Here is a 26325-nt window from a genome sequence, read left to right on the forward strand (position 1 = left end):
GTGATTTCCCAGCAGTCAAGCTCAAATTGTTCTCCTATAGGTGAGAGCTGTTGATCATCCAGTCATAATCCGCATATAATCAAATAAATGCTATTTTAAAAATCCAGTTTTATATTATATAACTGCATAACTCTGTTTTATACTTCAAGAAATTTCAGGTAGTACTGATTTTTTTACCTCTGCCTTCAAAACTAAGAGTGATAAACAAAGTGTAGCAAAATAAAAAAGCATGTGGAGCATCCAGACTGCAGCACACACATAAAGGTAAGCAGAAACATCAATAAAGGTCCTAGAGCAGCAGACTTACCACTCCCCTCTGCTGCATGGGCCCTGCGACCACATTATAGCTCTCTAACACGGGAGATTTACAGCCCTTAAGTCAGACAGATGTTGCTGATACAAAACACAACGGTCCATACTAAAATCAGTGCAGGTATTTAATGTGAATAATACATGCTGCCTTTCTACAGATCACACCTCGCTTTGTATGGAGGTACACCTCACTGGAATGAACTTGGGCAGTTAAGTGTGAACCATAGCTTCATTACCATCACTCATTGCTTGTCCTCCACGTGTGCAATTAGCTCTTCTGCAGCAGTTAATGAGTCCAGGAGCTTATGAACCATTTAAAAGCAAGCTACAAAACAGGAATGAAAAAACTGCCAAGAGACAGCCTCGGTACTGCTGCTGCTGCTGCCTGGCTTGGGCCCCACTGATATCCACAGGGTTTAGGCAGTGGCTTAACTGAACTTCTACTATGGCAAATTGCAATGGAGTGGCACCACTGTGTTTGCTGTTTGGATTTGGCTTTGGTTTGGTGCCTTTCCACTCCCTTTAAGCCTCATGTTGAGTCATTCCTGGCAGAGCTGCCTCTGGGGGGAGTGAGGGACACTGGTGGGAGCCCTCAGCCTAATCTCAGCCCTGGAGCACATGGAGGCCAGCCTAATGATGATGCTACATAAGAACATGATAAATATTATTATTAAGGTCCCTCTGCCTGAGATTTCCAAGCTCTTTACTGAGAAGGTAAAAATAGGTCTCCTGAAGGCCAGAGGGCACCATTAGTCCCCTTTCCCCAGAGAGGACATGAAAGCAGAGATGCCATTTACTGAAGGTCATAGGGCAGAGTCTAATAGATCAATGTCACAGCTTTTAGCCACAGATAACTTGTGATGCCAGCAATTTACTTACCTATATGGACAGAAAAATCAATCCCATCATTACACGAACCTCTTGCTTTTATTACATTCTCGGCAGAAGAAAGTAGGTCAGGGCATTTCTCTTCCAGCAAGGCCAAACCCCAAGTCCACCAATCTCTACCCACAGTTTATGAATTTGTGGGATGCCACAGAAAAGCAAGGTTGAAGCATGCACATATAAACGAGTCTGTATGTTTGTAGGAGCACACAAATCTTTGAGAGTGCATGCACACACGTAAAAGAAAGGGTGGCCTGGTGACTTGATAATATTTTACAGCCAAGCATATGATGGGAGACATTGTCATGTTGGTTTATTGCTCAAATGATAACTTAGGCTTTAGAAATGGCATTTTTCTTTCCCAGTTGGGCAAACGAAGCCCAGAGAGCAGAAGGACCAGGCCTGCAAACCCCCGGGCTGCTGCTTTTCTCTAGAATCCTCTATGCCAAGATGCAGACTACTCTGCATGGGGCTGAGGGGTGGGGAGTCCAGCAGGAGGCTGGTGGAGGTGGTGATGGTGGGGAAGGACAGTCCACAGCAGTGCTGCCCACCCAAACAGATGGGGAAGCAGCCTAATAAAGCCCTTCCAGGCTTCAGCATCATTAGTTTTTCCACACCTGACACAGACAGTGGCCTGATTACTAAAGGAAGTGTCTTACAGAAATACTACAACATTTCAGGAGGTGTGTTTTGAGACTTTTTCTCTGTATATCATGGTCCTTTTCAAAGTGTGACCTTTGGCAGCGGGGGGGTGATGTGCTGTAGCTGCTTTTTAACAGGCAGCTCTTGTGCAGCGAGCTCAGCTCGCACAGACAAGCAGAGTCACTCCGGCTGCAGCCAGACGCTGCTGACATGTCAGTAACAGTCTGAGCAGCAGAATGTAAATCAAGATTTTAAGATGCCCTTTCCTGGCACAACACTGAACTTCAGACTGTATTCATCTCCTCACTTTATTGCTGCCTTTACTCCTCCTTGTTGCAATGCTGATTGGGAAATTAAAATGAAAGTCTTTTCCAGAGACAAGCTGCCTTTGTAAATCCTCTGTGACTCAGGGACAGAGCCAGTGCTCGGGCAGAGCTTGCCCTGGGGAAGCAGTGCTGGGGGTGACAGGGTGGCACACACCAGGGATCTGGACAGCTGTGCTGGGTAAGCCTGTCTGTCTGTCTGTCTGCCTGTCTGTCTGTCTGCCCGGGGAGCAGGAGCAGCACACGCTCAAGCTGGCTGGAGGGAGGCTTACGTCAGCCTTCAGGCTAAGGGGCATCTTTCCAGCAGTGACATATTCAGCAGAGTTGTCTTGTCTGGGCAACTGAGCAGCACAACCAGCCCTGCTCTGGATTTGGCCCGTAATAAATTAACAGAGAACGGCATTTCCAGCACATGATCTGAACACTGTCAGGTCGAATGAGTTTTCAGCTCCAGACAGAAAAGGCCAATATACAGGCAATGATGGAGAAATCCCAGTGGACTGCAAGAGGGGATGTTTCATATTCACATCATTAGAGTTTCTAAACCTTCATGTATTTCCTAATTATGCAAAAGCAACAGTAGCAGTGCTGTGAGTCATTTATCAGCACCCATGTATTTTAAATGAATCTCTAATAAGCATGTACTAATGTGACACAGCAGCATTACATAAAGTAGTAGAGACTTGAAAAACCAGGGTCCTCGCTGTCTTGGGCAATGTCATTATCATTATCATAGAGCTTCTCTCCAAAAAGTAGAGCATTCAAACAGCAAGTGATTTTCCCCCCAGGCACTCTCTGCTTCCCTCTGTGGTACAGACACAGTTACAGTGTTAACCCACTGTGAGCTGCTGTGTCTGGCTTCCCACAGGCTGCAGCCCCTCTGTGTGCAGCTTCCCATGGGTGGCAGCCCCTCTCACTACCTGGTCCCCAGAACCCACAGCTCTGCTCTTACAGAAGGTGACTGCTGGGTGGTATGGAGACAGAGGTGAGCTGGAAAGCCTCAGCCACAAACACGAGCTATAGACAAATGCCATCTGTTATTGAAGATAATGGACAGATTTATTCAAATATTTGTTAGTAAGTGCTGACTGAAAGCTTTGCTAAATCTTGACTTGCCTGCTGAAATTAGTAAAATGGTTCAGTCACCTTAAGCCCAGCTCCATTCAAATGCTTCCTTTCCAAGAAGTAGATGATGGATGAGCCGTTAATTTTAGTTCCTGTAAGGATACATTTCCCTCTCCAATCTACAGGCCTAAAGACATTAGATCACTTCATGGGAAACCATTTCTTTTGCAATTATGTCACATTTGATTTCCTGTTGCCTTTAAAACTGCCTGTTGGCCATGTGGCAGAAAGGAGGTTCAAGAGATAAACGAACCCCACCAGCAGACCATCCATCATCAATGCAATGGAGAGGCTCTGATCCCTCTGCACGCATATAGTCACCTTTTAATATTTGTACATGCTTCCACCTATATCAAACAGGGGAAGAGAGAGAAAATATATAGGTGAATAAAATTTTCGCACCTTCTGTGTTTAAAAACAGTTAAACTACAGTACTTTTTATGATTAACAACTGCCACATTGAAGATCTATAAAACTCATCTTTGAAGCTACCACTTTTCTGTGATGTTCTATTCTTTAATGTTCATAAATAAAATCACATTTCAATATTTTTGTCAGGAATTTGTCATGATGACTGTGTTGTTTAGCTCAATGTCAAGTGCACAGAAACCTCCAAACTGGTAATCATAGTTTTATCCTAAGGCAAAAGCAAAGCATTTGTATGACTGCAGTGCTAAAAAAAAGTCCTTCATCTTTACTAGCAAAATAAATTTTGAAATTAAAAATCAAAGAGTTTAACTACAGATGAAGCCCTTAGTGCTGCATGCACAGAGTTCACAATGGTGTTTTTAATGGCCTCTAATGATGATCTCAATATCGTTTGATTGGACAGAATGCATAAAAATCATATGGCAGCCAGGGGTGTAGAACCCAAGGCTTCTCCTTACCTAAACTGCTGGAATTTATTTCCCTCTCATCTTCACACAACCTTATCATCAGAGGAAAGCAATGAGCTCTTTAACTCATAACGGGTGTAACACACTGGTGCTTCTGAACACATTACAGACATAATTCCTCACTCTCTCCCGAGGCTCTGCCATGGAGCTGTGCTCCTGCTTGGATGCCTGACTGGCACTGGCCTCACCTCCACTGTCAGAGGCACCTGAATGGGGAACCCTCTCTGCATGCTGCCAGCTGGGGGGGGGGCAAGTGGCACTTGGCTGTTTTGAGCCAGGAGGGACCCACTGGTGCCACCACAGCCCCTCCTCACACAGCCCAGCACAAAGCTCTATGGAACAGGAGGGGAGGTCTGAGTTACCCCATTTTAGCTGAAGGTATTTCTAAATCCTTTTGATGGGTTAAAGGAATGTTTTCTTTTAATTTCAATAGTATTTGGAGTTTGCTCTTTCACTGTTCTTTCAGATAAATGTTCATTTTCTGTTTTGGTGTTAATCTGCCTGGTGTTTTTTTCTTTGCTTTCCAACAATTTTTTTTCTATATTACCTTTAGTTTTACCAGCTTGACAATTTGGTACTTAAGTTTCTTTTCAAGAGATACCTCACCAATCTCCTTCCCACTTACTGCTTTTTCTGGTAGCTGTTTGCATGCACCTCTCCTCACTATGGACAACCAGAAATGCAAAGCCTCCTGCTAGCACAACTCATGCTTTTCTATCTGTCCCTACTGAGCATGATGAACTATTCTAATTTCAGAATAGTCACAAAATGGGAAACATCTTAAGTGGCCATCCTTAGCATGACTTCCTGTGTCTTAAAAACTGTGGGTTTATACATATTTTGTGTATTGACAAAGTCCAGAAAAGGCTCACATCTGAATTTGGTTTGCGAAGAATCACTTTTTGAGGAAAACCAACTGTAAGAGCTGGAACAACCATCATGCCCAAAGGACCTTCGGTCTTTCTACTGAAATTCTCAACAGATCTGGCAATTAATGACATTTCCAGGAGGAAAAATCAGGAACTGACTTCAGGACAAGTCATTCCACCTGAGGCATGGGAGAGCCACTTGGTAGCTGAGTTGTTTGGTTGGGGACATCCTTAAACTTGTGCTGAGAAATATACAAAGATAAATTTCTACAATAAAGTAACATTCGTTGGAGATCTTCTTCTCTCCTTTATTTTGTGAACAGTGATTAACTACATAAGTTCTTAGTGAAGTGTACTAGCAGGTCAGCTGTGTTTGTCAATGATCAAACACACAATTGGCAAGGTATTTTGCAGAAGCCCCTGAACAGAGATATCTGCTATCAATTAAAAGAAATTGCAGAAGCCCCTGAACAGAGATATCTGCTATCAATTAAAAGAAACAACCATAAATTCAAGGGCAATTTATATTTCTAAATGTCTACAAACATGTCCTGCTGAAGTTTAAATACAGCCAAGTTTAGACAAGAATCATTAATTGATTGTAAAGGTCATGCCTTTTGAATATATGCATATTGGAGGTGAAGTATTAGAGTGTGGTATTATACTTAGGCTCAGTGCTAAATTTGGATTAAATGGCATTATATTGATTTGATAAGCTGCTCAGATATGCTGAAACTTTAATTGAATGTATTAGAAGATGTTAATTCTAACAGATAGACCTTTAAAAGTAGCTTAGGGATTTGAAACTTCTTCTCATACAGGCCTTCACCAACCTTCAAGAAAGAGAAAGAGGAATTTTGGAGTCCTTAATCTGAGTCCATGTGTTAATAAATATCTCAGGAGAGGTTCTTTCTTTTCAATATGGATGAGTGCCCTTTGAAAGCCAAAAGAGAATTGATGTAATCTATTGATTGCCATTTAAATGCCTTTATAAGCTAATTAGTGCAAAATGTAAGATGTTTCTGAGCAGAAACGAGCAACAACCATGAGAATACAGGAAGGTTCCTCTGAATCTTAGATATACTGGGAGGACAAATGCCCTTATGCAGAGAATCACCAACAAGTGAGGAGTGTAAACAGTGTCTGCTGTGAAACTGTTATAAAATACCAGCTCTGGCTGGAATTGTGAGAGCAGTGTTGGAACTGTGAGAGCAGTGTTGGCATTGTGAGAGCAGTGCTGGGACTGTGAGAGCAGTGTCACGCCAAAGCAGCCGCTGTGCAAGCCTCGGGCAGCAGTGGTGTATCCAGCTTAACCCCATAGCTGGGACAGCCTCTGCCCAGGAGGCACTGCCACGCTTAGGGAAACTGCCAACACTGGAAAATAGGTCATGAGCTGGAGTCTGCCCAGGTCTGAAGTGGCTCAAAGTCATTACCATCTGTTCATCTGAATTGAGAGGCTGGTATCAGTCCAGTTTCAGGTATTCACACTATAAAAAAAACCTTCAAAAGTGATGCTGTCTGGAAATGGGGCTAGCAGAAGGGAGCCATGGCCTGGAGGAACTCCTTCTAGCACATGCAGACAAGATGGTGGGGATCTGAAGCTCACTTACACGTTATCCCTTTATAATGCATCAGGAGGCAGCTACTGTCAGTCTGGCACCTTCCACTGACCAACAGCAGTGATTAAGATCAGGATCTGGCTAGTATCTTTGAGGAACATTTTAGCCTTACAGCTTTAGAGATATACCATACAAGCTTCTTAATGGGATCTTGGAGAGACTGTCCTGAACCTCCTGTGTGAAGCCATGGCCCAGCTATAAAGACAAGTTACTCCTTTCTCACTGAGTAAATGATCATGAGCCACTCAGCTAACTGCTGTTTAAGCTAGGAAAATGCTGGGGGAAAATAGGTGCAGGATATTTCCCTTACACAGGGGATAAGCATCACCCTGTACTCAAGAGAACTCATGGCTTTTTCCAACTCAGAGCACTGTCACTTCCACTTTGGTAGCAGAGTGCAAAGAGATACCAAGGGAGAACAAGCACCCTAAAACACAGAGAGGTGCAGTCTGTGCTGCAGGTCCTCGGAAAGCAGGAGTCCTCTAAGTCATTTGAAGTTTCAGACACCTTTACTGTCTTATTAAGTAACTAATAAAGACTGTACAACAAACTAGTTATGCGAACACACGCATTTGTTCTAAGGCAAAGCTTTTGCCCTTTTCAAATCAACTGAAGAAGACTCTAATTACAACACTTTCATGGATGCATCACTCTACTCAAATTAATTACTCTGTAAAAGTTAATACAACTGAAATTATGTTGTGTGCCTTGAGAATGCCAAAGAGAGAGAAGCACCCTTAGGGCTCATTCTTCTTCCCACTTGGCCCATTCGGCCTTGCTCCACACTGCTGGGGCTCTGCTCTTGTCCATCCCATCCAACTCCTGTCCTGGCCTGATGGAGCTGGCAGCTCCTGACAGATCAGCTCATTTACAACCCTGCTTTTCCCAGCACCAGCAGAGAGACACAATTCATCTCAAGATTATTAGCAGCACAACAAAGCATTCCTACATTTACCAGACTTTGTATCCTTTCACATGAAACACTCATTCCTTTGATCTCTCTGTGAGAAGGAGTTTGCTTGCTGTGTCAAACTATTAAGGAAATGAAGTAACATCCCCATACAATTCCACTTTCTATATGAACTGTAACAAGATAGTCAAAAGAAGGCATTTTCCCCCTAAGATCAGTATAGTGACTATAAACAGCACCAATATTTCTGAACAAATTGTGCTACCTCTTTTGACAGGTTCACCCAACTTGTTGTTGTAGGCATAATAGTGCCTTGGGTTGATAATTAAGCAGAACAAAAATTTTTATACACTGATGTCACCCTTACAAGGTCAGTGTTTATCTCGCAGGATTTTAACACAAACAGAAGCTGCTGTAATGTACCTGCTACCAGAGTTAATTAAGAACCACTGAGTATCTCTTTTAATATAAAGACATTACAGGCAGGGTGCAAAAGCTTCATAAAATACCTATGCATTCCCTTTCAGGTTTACATCAGATGTCTGTGTCATGCATTGAAATTTTAAGTAAATTCAAGGAGCCCTGAGTATTTCTACAAGGAGCCCTCAGTATTTCATCAGCCTACAGCAGCAAGGGTTTTTTTGTCTCCCTCCTCCCTCTGCTTGCACCTGGCCAGTATGCATGACAGGCAGTAATTAGTCCTGCAGCACTGACCACTCTTCTATACAAAAAAAATGTTGGTTTGAATGGCATCTGATTGGCACTGCTGAGAGAGAACCAAGAGCTCCCTGAAAGGCCTGAGCATTCCAGTTCACCCTTGGAAAGAAATAAGAGCTTTTCAGGATGACGTTTTCAGAGACATAAAAGTGAACTGAGATCATATTTAGAGTTCCTAATGCCTCTCACCAAACTGTCTGCAGTTCAGCCTGTGGCTTGGCAAGAGGAGAAGGAAGGATGATCTTAAATAAAAGTGTGCACCTGCCCCCACCCCCAAATGTTGCAAACCCCGCATCTCCCTAACCAAGGTGAAAAACAACCAGAGTTCTGAGGAACAAAATTTTTACCCGAGTGTCACATACAGCCACAGCCAGATGCTGGTGAGCACTAGAGACACAACAATGGCAGCAATCAATGCTCCACCAGGAATGAGCAGCACAGAGGCCTCCCATCCCCCTCCATTCTGGCAAGGGAGCACTGCCGTGGGATGGCATTACTGGCTGCCAGCTGGGCACGCACAGCAAGTAGGTCAAGAGCATCACTCCTTGCAAGAGTCTTCTCTGCTAAATATTGTGCCAACCACTGCATTATTGCTCACCAGACCAAGGTTCTGAAACTGGTGTTACAAAACTCTTCCCATGACAGCAGAGGTCACGTTTTCCACCTTGAGATGTTTCAGGTTAAGCAAAACCACCCATTTTTGATAAAATGCCTTTTGATATTAAAATCTGCACTCAGGCCTGTCCTGATTGCACAAAGCATAGGATGGCTATTACAGCTGCATAAAATCAAACAACAGAAACACATAAACAAGGCACTTAAAGGAGATTTAACAGACTTACTCTAAAGAATTCTTTGGTTGAACCTGAATCCAAAGTGCCATAGGCTATTTCAGTTTGTTTAGCCAGGTCCTCTGCACTCTCTATGGGTGAAACCATCCTTTCCACCGTAAGGAAGGCAGCGAGATTAGCAGTGTAGGAAGAGATAATGATGAGAGTGAAGAACCACCAGACTCCTCCGACAATTCGCCCTGAGAGAGATCTATGGAAAAACACACATCATTAAATTGCTTTGAAGACAATCCTTGATTTTTTTTCTTTCTTCACTGAGGAGAAATTCACATGCACAACCCTTTTGTCCAGATCTTCCAGGTATCTGTGAACAGGTGGAGTGTGAGCCAGCTCCTGATAACCTCCCTCAGGAGTGAACACCTGGCCTTACCAGGTCTTACCTGGTCTTACCTAGTGCAACTCTTTTTGCATTCTTTCAATGAAAACAAGAACAGTAAATTAAGAGATAATTAATTTGAGGAGAGAAACAAGCTCTCCTGACTTCCAAAAATCCTTTGTTGGAGAAGGCTTTTCCCAGGAGATTTTTGTTGTCTCTCTGTGCCCAACCTTTCCCTGTACTGGACATATTGGGATATGCCAGCATTATGTCCCTTTGCTCAGCTTAAAGGACATAAATGCACTTTTTAATGCATCCACTCCCCAAATGTAACATACAGTAAACTGCAAAAAGGAATCTGAGTAAACATGGAAAAGAATGTACCAAAAGTGATCCAGTACCCTTCTCTCATCACATCCTAGCAGGAATTACAAACTGAATCTGCATATGGAAGTGGGAAGAGAGGCTGGTTTGGTTTATGTTTTATGTTAATTAAAATATGCATATTGCACTGTTCCAAGTCAAGCATATCCCTGCTTTATAAGCACCAGAGCAACAGAGAAGGAAACAGAAAAAACCCATGTTTAGATTTTAATTGCAGTCTTTGGTTTTTGTTTTTTTTTTTTAAAGGGATTCCATAAGGACTTAAGAAAAAGCCCATTTGCAAGCACATAATTACAAAATGCCCAACGGTCAGAAGGTCTGGATCTTGTCAGCAAGAGCTCTGAATGCTTTACAGCAACTGAACATCAGCCTCAAAGTATTTGATCTGGGCTGAAGGATGGCAGTGACACATCACTCAGCTGGGTGGGGAATTTCATTGCCATGTACATTGCTTGTTCTTCAAATACAGCATGTTGACCAAGAATCATTTCAACTGCTGAGACAAAGATATTTCATGTTTTCCCTTAGCTCTACTGATACCAGTGGAGGAAGAATCAATGTCAGACACATCTGTGGAACCTGGGTGCTGTAGTCCTCAGTTTGTGCAAAGAAAAGAAACAGAAAACTCTTACCTGTTTATTTGTTTCCTTCAAGCCCCTCAGTGCCATCCCCAGACAGTGGGTACAAGTTGTCCTACCAACAGATGGAGATAAGCAAAAACCAAAAGTCTCATGTTGTGCCCCCACCCAACCTACACAGGGGGGTTTGCTGGTAAACTGCCCAGTCTTGGCCAGAGCCAGAGATTGCCTGAGCCATTTAAAAAAATGCCATTAAATTATTCAGAAAAAAAAAAAAAAAAAAAAAAAAAAAAGAAGAAATTAAAAAATGTATCCATCCAACATTAAAGATCATAACAAAGAAAAAAATCAACAACACAATAAAAACAGAGAGCTCAATTTGGAATATGTGAGAGGAATGTGGGGAAAGTTGAAGCACCACTGTTCTCCACTCTCTTCTGCCCAAGGAGCAGCAGCTCTTACTGAGAGGGCAGATGAAGGCTGGTTCCTCAGAGTTCCTCAGGCACACATCCACCAGATCACCCACAAGTGGAGGAGGCCTTCCTGCCTGTCTTGATGGCCTGTCAAGAGGGTAGGAGGCTTCCAAGTTTCAGCTTGGGCTGTGGAGCCACTGTGCTCACTAACACAAGGCTACTGAGCTGCTGCAAAGGGAATTTGCAGCAATATAAATACAGAATAATGCCTTCCGTCAAGGAATCTATCTACCTTACTCTACTTTCTCTGTAGGTATCATGTGAGTGAGGTTTCAGGGAAGGCTGCAGGCCTTTTTGGGCAGCTTCCTTAACAGGTAGGGTTTTGGCTTTAGCTATTTGGTAAAGCTTGATACCCTCTTACTTGGGCTGACACAATTTTCTCCAACTACAAATCAGCCTGCTGAACTTGTCACATAAGGCTTCCTTTGGAGCCAGCAGAGAAAGAGAGAAGAGCCTGACACCCTCAGAAAGAGATTTATCTCACTTGCTGTAGTGTGGGATAAATCTAAAGTTGTCCATCTGTCTCATAACTTCGGAGGGAACAAAAATGCCTCACTAAAAACCACAGTCTATTGCTTTCAGATGGCTGTGTCAGGTGAAATTCATCCTCCTTTAGCTCCTTTCTTCACTACACACTTTCCATCTTCAGAGAAGACCTGGAGTTGAACTTCTCCTCCCTGCAGTGATGTGGACAATTTCAGAGACAGATGGAGGAGGGGTTTGGCTAGCAGGTCCAGCAGATGAAACATCTACTTCCCTACTGCAGGACAAGCTCTGTCTGGAGTTTCCAGATTCCCATGGCCCTCTTGCTTTAAGGTAGATCTTGAAATAAGGAGAAGAAAAAAAACTTATCAGGGTGTTCTGATAAATGCAGTGGAAGCACTGGGAATAAAATATTACGTGTTCATTTTCCCTACAGTTTCCCATAGGAAATCTCTTAGTTGCATTGGTAGCTGCCCCTTCTGTTGGTAGGACAGATGGGTTGCTAGGATGGAGATGTGCAGAAGATAAGTGTTTTCCAAACCAGTGAAACCTCAAGCTCCCATTGCTGCAACAATAAAAGGTTTGTGCCAGGCTGCATGTTCAGACAGCATCCTACACACTGGGAAAGGTAAAAATACCTCATCCCAGAGGTCTGGCAACCTGCATGAACCAGGTCAGACAGATACAGCACAAAGATCACCTGAGAGGGAGAAGGAGATGGGAACGGGGGCATCCCTTGACAAAAAAGGCCTTTTTAGATCCTATGTGCAAGAGAGAAGTCTTGCTAGATGGGGACCAGGGCTGTTCTCAGAAGAACTGAGGTCACTTCAAAGAAAACTGGATGTCACTAGAGTTGTTTCTCCCAGAGTCTTCCAAGGAGCACAGAAAGAAGGATTTAACAGCAGCTACTACGGAGCAGTGCGGGCTGACGTAGCTGTCACTTGGTGTCACGGGAAGAGGCAAAAGAAAAATCACATAAACCACAAAGTTGACACTGAAGGAAAGACAGACAGAGAAATGAAGAACAAGAACATGGACAAGCATGGCCTGGCAGCCTCCTTGACCAAAGAACCCCAGTTTCCTCCATCCATCTGCTCAAACGAAGACTCCTTATACCCACTGCAGGGGCTGGTGTAGAGGGAGAAAAAGGGTTAGTACAGGTACACTGGGCTGGTAATCAGAGAGTGCTGTTTGGTTTATGCTGTGAACCACAGAAATGTTTTTCTATTACTCAGATAATAATCATAGAAAACCCAGTCAAGCTTTTAATACCAGCACCACTGTTTCTGATGCAAGCCATATCTGTACAATGTATAATAATGTAATTAAAAACAATCAATTAATGCTTTAGCTTAATATAGTCTTCCAAATCACCTCAAATTGTATGGCATTATTTTAAAGTGAATTAGAGTGCTAACAAATGAGAAGAGCAACACAGATCTGGAACAACAGGATTATAACTCAATTGTCAAAACAAAGTCAGACGGTGATTTCAAAAGCAAGTAAATAGGAAGAGCGCATACCTTGAGAGGAAATTTAAAAGGAAGCATGGAGTCAAATGAGAGCAAATTAGTAACAAGAGAAAAACCAAAATAAACATTGAAATTCACATTCAGTTTCCAGGAGAACAATACATATAATACATTCAAACAAAACTTCATTTATGAAAATAGCTTGCATTTTGTTTCTGCTCAAGGCCATAAAAGATATCTGATTTCCTAAATTACAGATACATAACAAGCTTCTCACACTACTCCATTTTTAATTGGGCTCTTTGGATCAATATAAGACGGTTGTTATGCTGACAAATAACCCTGCACACCTGTCCTAGTGTGGAGCCATGGATCCCTGAGCACAGCTCAGCTGTGCCCCCAGGCTCTGGGGCCAGCCCCGTGCTCACACCCAGCCAGCCTCGGCCTCGGGGACACGAAAGGCACACACAGCATCTGAAGCACTGGCTTGAGATGCTCAGCACAGGAATGGCAAGGGAGTTCCAGGAATGTCGGGTTACCCTCTCATTGCTACTGTGAAAATCCCACAAAGACATTCCCATGGCCTTTAATAGGAGTCTCTTGAGTCTTCTGCTGTGAAAGCAGGGACCTAGAAATACACCCTCTAAATGACCAACCTCTAAATGGTTTTTGATAACCTCCCTGCCTTTTTCCATCAGCAATTAATTAATCTAGCCTCTTTGTTCTACATGAATAAAGAGCACAATGAAAATACATGCTCTCATAGAGATTTCAAAGATACTTTTGCTCAGAACAGTGTTACAAATTTGGCTGTGTTTTTTCCTGATTCCATTTGCTCTATGCATCGTACATAAAAGCAAGTTTAATACTCTACTTTTGATCCCTCAAAAGTGAATTTTCAATGCTTTAGCTCACTATGCAAAAAACACAGCAGCCTTTGATAGCAGAACAAAACTGCTGAAATAAATGTTGATTACATCAAGGGATGCACTAGCCCCCAGCCTTTGGCTGCTCTCTGATTCTGTTTAGATGACTCCTATTAAATACAGAGAGGAGAGTATAGGGATATATCCTCTGGAATATCCACACAGCATACTCACCAAAGATAGATCTAACTAGTCATTAGATGTCACAGCTGTTCCACACAAAGGCAGCTGAAAGAGCCTTTATCAGCAAGTACAAAAGTGATCTCTCCAGACTGCTTGTCGGCATCTCTCTACGAGTGCTGTACGCTCTCATATAAGAAATTTATTCAGACAAAACTCACAATGGAAGAATGAAGCCCCTTTTAGTGGCAATAAAATAGTATGAAACATTCATATAGTCAATGTACTGTGTATGGTGTAACCTTACAAAGATACGGATTAAGAATGGAATACTTGGGAATAGTCCCACAGAAAAGAAATTTGACATTTTAATCAACCTAAATCAACATATCAGTCAAATGAACAGTGTTTCTGGAATTTAAACCAAAGTATTAAATTTCCCTTTTTTTTTCCTATAACAATGCATATAACTGCCTGGAATGTTATTATGGAAGATAACAAAATAACTGGACAACATCTTCAAATGAGGGCTATATATTAATACTGAGCTAATAGCTTCTGATGGACAGATAAAATAAACAGATATACTGCTGTCTCTCTTCTTTTTTTCTGTAGGTATTTCCAAGGCACTTATCGTGGTTGTATTGAAAAAACCCAGTGTGTTCCACTTGTTATATAAGGTAAATGGCTGAACATGCCAAAGAGTCACATGAGAGCTTCCCAGAAATCCTGTGCACTTTTATTTAACTGTCAATAACCAGCCCTAGCAGAAATGCCTGCAGCTTTCCATGTGATGTCCCAGTGCTTATTTCCCGGTCCTTTATATTGGCACACACATGGTCAACAGCAATTTAAATGTTATCACCGCTCATCCCCCTTAACAGCAAGCACTGGGGCAGAGTGTCAGTGCAGGTCTGAGGCAAAGGCAGAAACAGGGAGTGCAAACAGGGGGAGGAGGAGGCCAACAGCTGTCAGTGCACAGGGAACAGCACACCCAGACACCAGGAACTGGGGACACTAACAAACACAAATTTATAGGATGATTATTGCACTCTAACTGACAAAATCACGATCCTTCCCAAGAAAATTCATAGAAATTTTGTCACTTGTTTCAGTGAGGTAACTCAAGACTCCTAATGCTATATGGACCAGGAAAACCTGGCACCTTTTCAATTATTCAGGTATTGAAAAAGGCAGCCTGGAGATCAACAAGGTGCATTTTGAATGTCAGTACTTAGGGAAAAGATCTCTCTCTTCCTCTAAATAGAAATTTTGTTAAATGGAAAAGTGCATTCTGTTTGTCTCAGCAGGTGTTCTTAATAAATAAAATAGCTGGAAACTGGTTATTAAATTATTGTCATACAAAAAAGAATTATTGCTCCATCACTAAGAAACTAGATAATTTTACTGCTTATAACAAGCATATCACCAAAGTATTTTACCAGTGTAAATGCAGAAACATGATAAACGTTATTTAAAAAAAAAAAAATCTGTGGTATGCATTGTTCAATTAGAGGGAGCTTCACTATTTTAATCTGGTTTTTAAAATACTTCTATAAAAAGAAATATAATTCTACAATAGTTAATAGCAGTGCTCTCTGTTAAAATTGGTACTAATATAAATCATACTTTACTACAGCCTTATCCAGAAAGAACATCTTCATGAATAAGAAAAATCTTTATGGAAACTGGCAGTGCTTATTAGACATTATTGACTTTGAACAGAGGAACAGCAGATTAGGCTGGACTGAAATAACAATACACACAGAGGACAGTAGCAGAGTACATCTGGAGACATGAATATGTGCAAAATGGTGGCAAGCAGAAGGATGAAAGGATGGTTCAAGCAGAAGAAAACTGGAGAAATTAGGCTCAAAAGAATGTAAAAAGACTAGCAGGAGCCTTGATGGGAATGGAGATGCTTTAAAGTGCTGTTGCATGTGATTTTTTAAAATAAATCTTATTTTGCAAAGCAGAATGTGTTATATGCACCAAGGAGATGACCGTAAAATGAGATATGCAGCAAAAACACGGTAGCCCTCCAAGCATTGCTGAAAACAGAAAACCCTATGCATTTTACAGCCTCAACATGGTGAATATAAGTTTGGCAGAAATGCATAAATGGCATTATAAGCAATGCTACTTACTCTGGAGGCAAATGTTAGCAAGCATGGTGGCTTGATGAGGATGCTGAATATTGAATGGAAATGCCAAAATAAAATATTTGGAATTAAAAAAAAATTTGAGAAAGTAACACATATGCACCATGGAATTAAAAAGAAATTTGAGAAAGTAACATATATGCACCATGGTATCAGAAAATGACCATAAAATGCAAAAAGGTGATGGAGTGACATGGAACAAACCTTGGAGAAATATCGCATCCTTGCTGCATAAAGGCACCCAGGGAAAACCAAAGGCTGTTAAATATTCCAAACTCATTTGGAGGGTCAGGAGGATTCTGAGGGTCACGTGGTTCTTCAGTGTTGTCTTCCAAGTGCCACTCATAAGGGCTGAATCTGCTGACTAGGAAAAGAACTACGCTGACTCCAATGTAAGCAAAGACTATACACATCCAAATTTCATACGCCAAAGGATCCAGGAAAGAGAACACGCCTGGTTTAGATTTCTGAGGCTTCTTGATCATGATGGAGATGCCCAAGCTCATAAAGGGTTTGGAAAAGTCTATGACTTCTTCTCGTACCAATGTTATGGTGAGGGGGGCAACAGCTATATCTGCTCTCTGAAAAGGGAAAACAAACCCAAGTTAGTTACAAGTAAGACACAACAGAATCACAATCTAGAGTCTCAGGCTAATGAATAAGATGATAAATTACAAGAGTGAGTGGAAATAAATTTTTTGCAGGCTATTTTGCAGTCACTGAATTTAAGGACTACATGATATTAACAGAAATTTATTAACAAGTAAAATTACAATCAAATCTGTGCAAGGGGCTCATGACAGTAGCAGATATTTCTATTAAGTTAAAATGGATGAATAAACACTACACAAATTGGACAGTGAAATGGCAACCAACACAATGTCATTTTCTAGTAATGGTCTGTAACCACCCATTTGTCTTGAAGACTTTGGACAAATTCTGTGTTTGCTATGTTTTTATTTTCTCTTTTCCATTCTTTCAGCAAGTTCTCTTGCCTTACTGATTAGTTCAAGATCTTTAAAATGAACCCATGAGAAGTAACCCATCACTGAATTTCAGCTGCACTTGGGTGCTGCTACTTGTATGCTCCTTTAAAACTCCACTGAGTAAGGGACAGAAGGGGGACAAGAATCAGACACGCCCTTTCTGTGATCACTGAAGAACACTTAACACAGATTTCTGAATCCCTGAGGAGTAAATAGCCAGGATAATCTGAGGAGAATGCTGTGTCATGTCTGCCCTCCTGCAGAGACCTCAGCTCTACAGGCCTGTAACAGACTGTGCTCTGGGGCTGTGACACCTGGAGGCACAATGGCATCTACTGCATCATTCACCATTCACCTGTGTGCTGGGGAACCAAAACCCTTCCCTTCAATCTATGCATCCTTGCTGGATTCCATGAGTTGGCAGGCATGTGAAAACAAATTACTTAGCTTCCTGATAAAAAATAACATTCCAGAATAGATTTTCAACATATTTAACTGTACCTGTATTTCTATGCTATAAAGATTCAAGTCATACTACTTAGATACCCTGGTCTTGATCCAGCCAAGTACTCAAGCAGGTGTATTTGTATGAGAGTGGAATGGAATGCTAAAGAAAGAGCCCTTTTCATTTGAAGAGTGTTATGAGAGCCTACATACACTATTTTAAATATGCTAAATATTCATGTTATTGATATTTTTAAAGAAGGTCTTTCATTGGTAATTAAGAATTTCAGAAAGAAAAAATGGTTCTTAGGGAAACCTTGACTTATGAGTACCTAAACCACTGTGCACCTTTTAAACAGATTTTTTCCCCACCAGTAAACAGGCATCTCTTTCAAGTGGAAAAATAAAGCCTGATTAAGTGGAAGTTTGAATAAAAGTTAATGGGAAATGTTAAGAAGACACGATTAAAATCTGTGCCATAAAATAATTGAATATGCCTTTATATAAATCTGATGGTGATGTACATGACTGTCTTTAATATCTGGTCTGTTCCTCCTCCTAGCTATTGGTTTGGGTTTTACATTTGATAAGCAGAAATGGCAAAGGCTTCTCATATAGCTGATCAGAGCACCAATGGGCTTGGTGCTCAGCAGCACCGTGCAGCCATCCTGGAGCACTGCTCAGGACCAAGACCAGTGACAGCCTTGGCAGATGAGGGCTGGCCCTCCCCACAGCTGCCTCTCTCTGCAGGGCACCCACTTCCACACACAACCTCAAGGTCTGCTCCAGCCACCCATGAATATCTCTTGACAGCTCCTACCAGTCTGTGCAGCTACAAGGTACGTGCACAAGTTCAGCGCTTGGAATAATCTGATAAAACCATGCCTGTGCACGTAAGGAAGCCACTTGGAAACCATGGCCCTGGGTGCCCCCTCTGACAGCCCTGCTCAGTCCCTTTTGACAGTCATGTGTACTGGGACGCTGTCTTTCCCCTTGAGTAGCCCTTTCCTCAAGGAGAAAACCTCAGCTGATTTGTGGTCACTTACTGCAAAAATCTATCTGAACGTGGCTTGAATATAAAAACTGAAAATGCCTTTGGATGCCTGGATGTTTCCTGGCTTTGCAGATGAATGTGTTCATCACCTAAGTAATGGAGAGGCTGGAGGGGAGGGTATGGGTACAGTGAGGTAACATCTTTGCAAGAGGTTGGAACTTGTTCACTGAGGAATTCCCCCAAAACATATATTTCATAGCTGATGCTTGTTGAGCTCCTGTTAAATACCAGATGTCTGCAGACAGGGTGAGATTCATACAGCATATAATTTTTAAATACAGTCAGAGTCCACAGCCAGCTGGAAGACTAAGCACTTTGACCATGCCACTGTACTTCCTGTTGAACTAATGAGGTAATTACAAATTAATCCTTATTAGAGCAAGCTTAATGGATCAGGACTCCTGTGGAGACTTAGCAGGGGCTCCATGTGAAGTGAAGCTTAGGTGGGAGGCAGGTGCCTTCCTCCCAGGCACTTCTGCACAAGGACTGCCAGCCTTGGAACACCCCATCGTGGGAGGGAAAGGTGCTTCAGCTGCAAGAGCATTTAGTTGCTGGAGCATTTTTGTGGACTTGGAGAATTTTAATTCTCTCAAAGTAATATGTTAATTGCTAAAGTAGACATGGTGGAAATCTTCCTAAGTGCTGATGCAACATGCAATAAGGTCTGTATCTCCTGCATGCCCAGCTGAGTTCATGCAGGATGTTCCTGTGGGGGGATGAAGCTGATGCTGAAGCACTGACAAATCACTTGTTAAAGCCCTGATTGTTACCATGTTCATACCACACAGGGTAGATTTCTTTGTAAATAATTTCAAACTGCCTTATAATATTAAATGGGATAAAAATACTAATTTTCTGATACATCTCAGTCTTCCTGCTTTCCTACCATCCCTACCAAAGGCATTCACTGTATTGGAAAGACCAAAACCCACCCTCATCCTTTCTGTTTCTGCAGAGGGAACAAGCATGGCCACACAGGGTCTTGGGAAACCAGGGCACTCTCAAGCAGACTAGCTACAATCCAACACCCAAACCTGGCTGCTCACCACTTCCCTGAATATTTGCTGCACTAGGGAGGTTAAAAACCAGTTCTCTCTTTGCTTATTTATTTAGAGATACAATATTTGAAATGGAGAGCTTATGGAGAGCTCTAAGTACCCTAAAGGATCATTAATAACTGCAGCACTGTTGAGAATTTCCCTCCCTGTTATGGCTGCAGATAAGCAGAACCCATACAAATTGAGCTCGATTAAAAAGAACACAACCACAAACATGCCCTTCTTCATACAGAACTGGAGAGGGGTTTAAGAACCTCAACAACTGAGCTTTGCTAATCACTCATGACTAATGGTGTTTCAAACATCATCTTCACTGCATTTGAGCCGGGCAAGAAATGTCATGGATTCCTCTGAGGCTTGTTCTGTCTTTGCCTACTAGTGTGGGAGGGATGGATTTAGAGAGGACAGGCAGCACAGAGGCGCTGCCCACTCTGCTCAAAGATGACCCCAGGGAGCTGCAAACCTCCAGACTCTTATGGGGAGGGAGAAGAAAAATAGCAAATGGAAATATCCTTCTACATGGAGAATGAGAAATGATAAGATGTTCCACCTCTGTAATCCAAGAGGAGGAATGGGATTTTTCTGCTTACAGACCTACTGATGACTCTCCCAAAGCCAAAGCTGTGCACTAGAGTGAAATCTGGTCTGTGCTCCTGCTTGCAGAACTGAACACCTCCTTTGCTCAAGGGTCACTTTTCAAGAGGTGGGTCTGGACTGCAGTCACCTTATGTGACAGGAAGCCAGGCAGAATCCCAGCTCTGTGCAGACTGTAGCAGAGGGACACTGACGGACGTCAGTTGGCAGCCAAACCTCTGGGCACCCCAAAAGTGCTGGATGTAGGTACACAGGGGCACCTGAAGGGACTGTGCTGCAATGGTGACTGTCTCTGAGCATGTTTTAACACTTCTCAGTGCAGTCTGAGGTTTCCAGGTAGCAGAAAAGAGTGTCAGACAGAGCAACACATCACCTGTGGTATCAGCTGGTAAGAGCTACCTTTGTAAAGGCAGTCCAATATCCCCAAGGATATTCAGGGTGTGTTGAGAGGCCAGGTCATGGAGGCAATGTGGTTTTAACACATTAGCTCACACTTATTTAAAGCCAACAGGTCATACCTGACTAGCAACATGCTGCATTGAAGCCTTAATGTGCCCCTAGCTGAGCAGTGTAAAAAGGTATTAAGGTGTTAAAATGGCACTGGGCCCCATCTGCCACAGTTTGTCAAAGTTAAGTCCATTTGTGATTTCTGTGGATGCCCACAGCTCATCCTGACACACTCCTGCCATTCACAGATGGAGACATAAAGGGTACATCTGCTTTTGGGGCTGTGGACATATGTGTGCTTCCTCTGCCTGTGCTTGGACTCAGGTCAGCCAAAGCCCAGGACCATGGCAGCGTGACTCTGAACCAGGGCTGTGCTCCTGTCCCCCACCACAGCTCTGCCTGGCCAGGGACCCCACATCTGTCCATGTGTACAGGGCAAGGGTCTGTCTGAGCTGCAGGGCAGCAGCATCACACAGCTGCCTTTGGGGACTTGTACCTGGGCTTCCCTCCTGCAGAAACCAGGAGTGAGGAGCAAAGGACAAGCTTCACCGACTCTGCCACAGACTCAGAGCATGTGGGAGATTTAAGGAAAAGTAGGGATCAAATTAGCTTACCTCTCTGCTATGATTCAAAGACTGTATGTGCCATCTTTAGTATTTCTGCCTGCTGCTGGCACAGCCAGAGGCCAGCCCCACATGGGGTGGGTTGGTCTGCTCGAGGCAGGGGATGTGTCGGCCGTCCCTCTCTGACAGACCGCGGTGGCTGCCGTGTTCCGGGGACTGCCTGTCCCTTACATCCCTGCTTCATTCCTTTGTGCTATTTTACATATTGAGAGGTTTTTATAAAGGCTTGTTTCAACCTGAGCAGAGTTTTAAAGGCTGTAAGGTCTGGCTGCTCTTTTCATTCCCAAAGCATTTGTAGTTACAATTAAGATCTGTGTTAAAACTCCTGCCAATTAGCCTCAGCGCTGTGAAAAGCACCAGGCCCGGGGAGGGATGGCTTCCCCTGGCTGAACAGGGAAGGAAGAACAGCAGCCTGCTTTAAAAGGGGAAGGAGAAATAAAAGCCTACAGAAAGAGGCTGACCCCAAAGAAGAGAAAAGACGACTGTCTAGTGCTCAGCAGCTGGTGGGTACAAAGCCCCGAGCACAGGGGCCGAGGGAGCTGCTGCTGCTGCTCTGCCCCAGCCAAGGGCACGTCCTCAGCCCCTGGGTCACTGCAGGACAGCACTTGCCTTGCTGGACTGCTCTGCTGGTTAGATTTAAATAGCAATTCAGTCTCCTGGACTAAGAGTGATTTAGCTACTTCCCTTCTGAAATGTCCAGGAAAAAAGATTTACCTATTTTCTATTTTTATTCTGTTTAAAATTTCCACTGTTCTTTGGAAATTTCTCTTAGCTTAAAAAAATAACAGTGCTTGAATGGGTATCTGGTAGGATGAAGAGTTTTATTTTGACATATCAGAGTGAAATAGAAAAATTAAGTTTTTTTTTTTCAGCCTGAACTGACATTTTTTGATTTATGAAAAATCAAATACATTTCCTTTTATATAAAATTTCATTATTATTATTATTAATTAGTATTAAAATGATCATTACTACTACTATCACTAACATTTAAAAATTGCTAACAAACCACAAAGCTCTGTTATTCCCTCTCCAACAAGCCTGCTGGGTTCTCCTGCCTGAAGCAAAGGAGTCTGGAAATATCTGCTCAGGCAGAATTCCCTGCCTCCAGGGCTGCCATCCCTCTGTAACCAAGTGCATGGGCATAGCCCTTTGCAAAACTACAAGGCCCAAGGGGCACAGCTGAGATTGTCCTTGACTTCAGGGACCGTACAGTACAGCAGACTTCTATGCCCTCCAACCAGACCTGATGTGATATGAGACAGGGGAGGGAGAATTTCTAATGGGAAGCATTTTAGTGTGTAAATGTCAATGTGTAACTCTAGGGACTGCTCCAGTCAGCCCAGCCGACCTCCAGTGAGTCCTTGACTGGAGTCAGGGCTGTGCCACCCTCCAGAGCTGCAGCAGGGTGACACAGCCCCCCTGGTGCTTTGGGATCAGCTCAGTGCACACTGGGGCCCTCCCCTCCAATGCAGAGTCTGGAGGCTGCCCTTTCTCCCCGGACTCTGTGCTGCATTCCACAGGAATGGAGAGCAATATTAACAACGAACTGGCACAACCCAAACATTAACTACAGTTAATTAGGGTTTTAACATTAAAATGAACAAGCCATTCATTTCCTATGATTGTCCTAAGAGCAATTTTAGAAAAGAGTTGCATGCATAGGGCAATGCAAAAAAGGGTTCAGTATTCAAAAAACTAGCTGAGATGTCCCAGCATTGCCAGGTGGTGGCAAGGAGGCTGCTGGGTCAGGAATATGCAGTGACAAATGACTAGTCACTGCTTATCACTTGAGACAAATGCAATCTAAGGGATTGTGTTTCTGCCACAGCTCAGCTGAGCTGCTGGATAACTGGTACCAAAACCAATCAGGCTCCTTTCATCCTACCAAGTCTATCTTCCACAGATGCTAACAAAGGTACTTAAAATCTAATCTGCCTCTTGTCTTCCCAAAATGGAATCCAGAGGAGCCAAATTTGAGTAATTTTGCTGACAAGATTCACAGGGGCATTACCTTAACGTAGTTTTAGTTCCCTAATAGAGTTTTAAGCCCGTGAGAGATAAAGGAAAGTTAGCACGTAAATGAGGCGCTTGCTCCAAATAATTAGCACTTCTGGAGTACTTCTCATCTTCAAAGGGCTCAGTGCACATCCTTGAGAGTGTGGTACACAGCCCCTCTCAAGGGATGGAGAAAGAGGCCAAGGGTATTTCACAATGTTTGCAAATAGAGCTGGGAAAAGGTCTGGAGGGTAGGTGAGGTTTGCACTCGGAGTTCAGGGGCTGTTTTCCCCGCTGCCAGAAAGCCAGGTGGGTTTCCATGCAGCCTGCAAGCTCAGTTCAGCTGGGCACTTTGGGGAGCTGGCTCAGCAGCACAGGGCTGGAAGCATTAACTTGGGTCTGCACTCAAACCTCATGGGACACATCTGACCTTTGAATAATTGAGCATTGCAGCGGAGAGGCTTCAGTAACAGAGCTCACAGCATGAGTGCAGGAACTGCTGAGGTCAGGGAGGGAAACATTCCTCAATTTTTCATTAACGAGAAAACACAGATGAAAACTGTGCTCAGAATACAAAGGAACTGACCTTTCTGCAGGGGAAAAAGAGAATGGTGGGTGGGTTTGGGGTTAAGGAATGGTCTGTGGTGCCTGCAGGGCTGGTTCTGCTGGTGTGGAAAGGTCCCAAGTATGATTAGGGCTAAGTTTGATGCTAAGGAGGCAGAGCTCTCTTGAGCTAGGCTGGTCCCAAGAGACTGTGGAAAAGGCGGCTGCAGCCAAACTGCTTATCACACATTGGTTGGGTTGGAAAGGACATTTAAAGATCATCTAGTTCAACCTCCCTGCAGTAAGCAGGGACATCTTCCACTAGATCAGGGTGTTTAGTGCCCTGTCCAGCCTGACCTTCAATGTTTCCAGGGATGGGGCATCCACTGCTTCTGTGAGCAACCTGGGCCAGGTCCTCAGCACCCTCACAATGAAGAATTTCTTCCTAATATCTAATCTGAATCTGCCTTCTTTCAGATTAAAGCCATTCCTCCTTGCCTTATCACTACACGACCCTCTGAAACATCCCTCTTCATTTATCTTACAGCCCCTTCAGGTATTGGAAGGTGCTCTAAGATCTCTTTGGAGCCTTCATCAGGCTGAAGAGTCTCAACTCTCTCAGCCCTTCCTCACAGGACAGGTGTTCCAGCCCTCAGAACATCTTTGAGGCCCTTCATGCAGGTGGATCTTGTATGGCAGCTGCACAGACTAATCTTACTGGGCTCAAGACACAAAAGCTGTAGCCCACATCACACCTTTCTCCCCTAGTGTACACAGCCCCTGTGCTCTGACTGTTAGCAGCAATTTCAGCTTCTCTTTTGCCATGCTTTTTCCACATGGTATGGTTATTTTATAAGTGAATGAACAAGTTTCATTGATTGTCACTCGCAAGGACATCAAAAGGACCCAATTACAGCTGATACTCTTGATATTTCTTGAACCACACACAGAACAACTGAGGGTATAGGTTTCCAGTGCAGTATAATTTGCTTGGAACTAAACTAAACCTTTGCTTCAGAGGTTCTCAATGGACTTGTGCTCTCTAAGAGAGTGAACTTCAGTTTCCCAAATTGCACAACTGAGGCATGCAGAGTTCAGAAGATTTGCATAATCGCAGACCTCAAAGCAAAAGGAAAGCAAAGAAAGTAATCCAAGGGTCCAGAACCCTGTTTACTTTCTGTAATCAGTAGATTTCCCTCCCTGCCACAGTACAATGCAACAAAACCATTGTTATTTCTATAAAACATTTTCAAGTTGAATAGGCTACCAATTACATAATAAGGCATCAGGACTGACTGCTCCAGAGTAAGAAAACTTGTGAAAATCTAGCAATTACTTAAAAAAGACTGATTCATTGGAAAAGAATCATCTCACCAAACATTTTGCAAGAATGATGATGCATTATCCCAAGGAAATTTTGAGGTGACTTTTAGAAATTACACTCAGCCACAGAACAAAAGGATGCAATTGAAATATGCACTTCTGCTCAGATATTTTTAATAAAGGGAAGCTTGTTAAAAATAAACTGCAAAAAAGATTTGGGCGGAATCACAAATCATCTCATTAGCATTTGAGGAAAAAAAAGGATGAAATATCAGCTTGAGAAGTCTTTTCTCTAAAGCCAATTTTCTCCCCCTTCCATCTGGTTTAACAGTATTCCAAAATTCTAATTTTTAAAGAAGGTTCTAAAATGGCAGTTCCGGACTGTTTTTGTTCTTACTAAACAAAGTGCTGTACACCCAATATAGAAATATAAAGAAGAATACAGTGAATTAGCCTTTTTTTTTTTTTTTTGGTCTGACAGTTGATTTTTGAAGCCAAACCCAGGGTTTAAAGAGAAAAAAAACATGTGGGTGATTTCACACCTGCATTGCTTCTTGCCCTGAAAAGTAACCATGGAGTTAAATGGGTCAAACAGAAACCAAGATCAGGGACCCAGCAAGGCTCAGTATCCCAGATCAGACACCCCCCAGCACTTAAGAGACTGATACAGAAAAAGGAGATCTGGCAAATGAAGAAGAAGCATATAAAGAGCAAACTGCAAATTCTGCTGTAAGCAAGAATTTGAAGTTTGCCCAATGCTACTTATCAATATTTTGTGGACTCTGATTTGGAGAACAGCAGTAAAATGTGATACTTTCCTGCAATGAAACAATTAGAAAAGTAGACTATAAAAATGGCAATACAAAGAAATATCTAGAATTTTAAAGATAGTATTCAAACAGATGATCTTTATTTTGCAGTTTATTAACTTTGAGCATATTTTTTTATAAAGAACATTAAAATGAAGGTTAAGAGAAACTTACCCCATAGACCAGTTCACCCACCATGCCATTCCATATCTTAGTCTCAGGGTCCCTAGCTCCATATTTCCCATCTCCAACAATTGACAGTTTGTATTTTATTCCAACATGTTTTGCTATTTCAGAAGCTAAGTCTACACAATATCCTTCATATCTCTCATTCCCTTCTAGTTGTTCATGGTTTTTCTTATACATTACATATGGTGATTCCT

The 26325-nt window shown here is 42.7% G+C and overlaps 1 protein-coding gene across 3 annotated transcripts in view; it reads right to left on the reverse strand.

Annotated features, from left to right (window-relative positions):
• GRIA3 (glutamate ionotropic receptor AMPA type subunit 3) overlaps positions 1-26325 on the reverse strand; it is a 141594-nt gene that overhangs the window by 25668 nt on the left and 89601 nt on the right. For all 3 annotated transcript variants that reach the window (XR_010029753.1, XM_063170603.1, XM_063170602.1), the window contains exons 10-12: positions 26117-26323; positions 16268-16644; positions 9141-9339 (exon numbers count right to left, since the gene is read on the reverse strand). Coding sequence is in view for 2 of the 3 variants with exons in the window: in XM_063170603.1 (XP_063026673.1) it covers positions 9141-9339; positions 16268-16644; positions 26117-26323 (783 nt within the window). In the remaining variant the exon portion in view is untranslated. The remainder of the gene's footprint in view (positions 1-9140; positions 9340-16267; positions 16645-26116; positions 26324-26325) is intronic.

This window comes from Melospiza melodia, chromosome 16 (genome assembly GCF_035770615.1).
Source record: "Melospiza melodia melodia isolate bMelMel2 chromosome 16, bMelMel2.pri, whole genome shotgun sequence".
NCBI classification, from domain to species: domain Eukaryota; kingdom Metazoa; phylum Chordata; class Aves; order Passeriformes; family Passerellidae; genus Melospiza; species Melospiza melodia.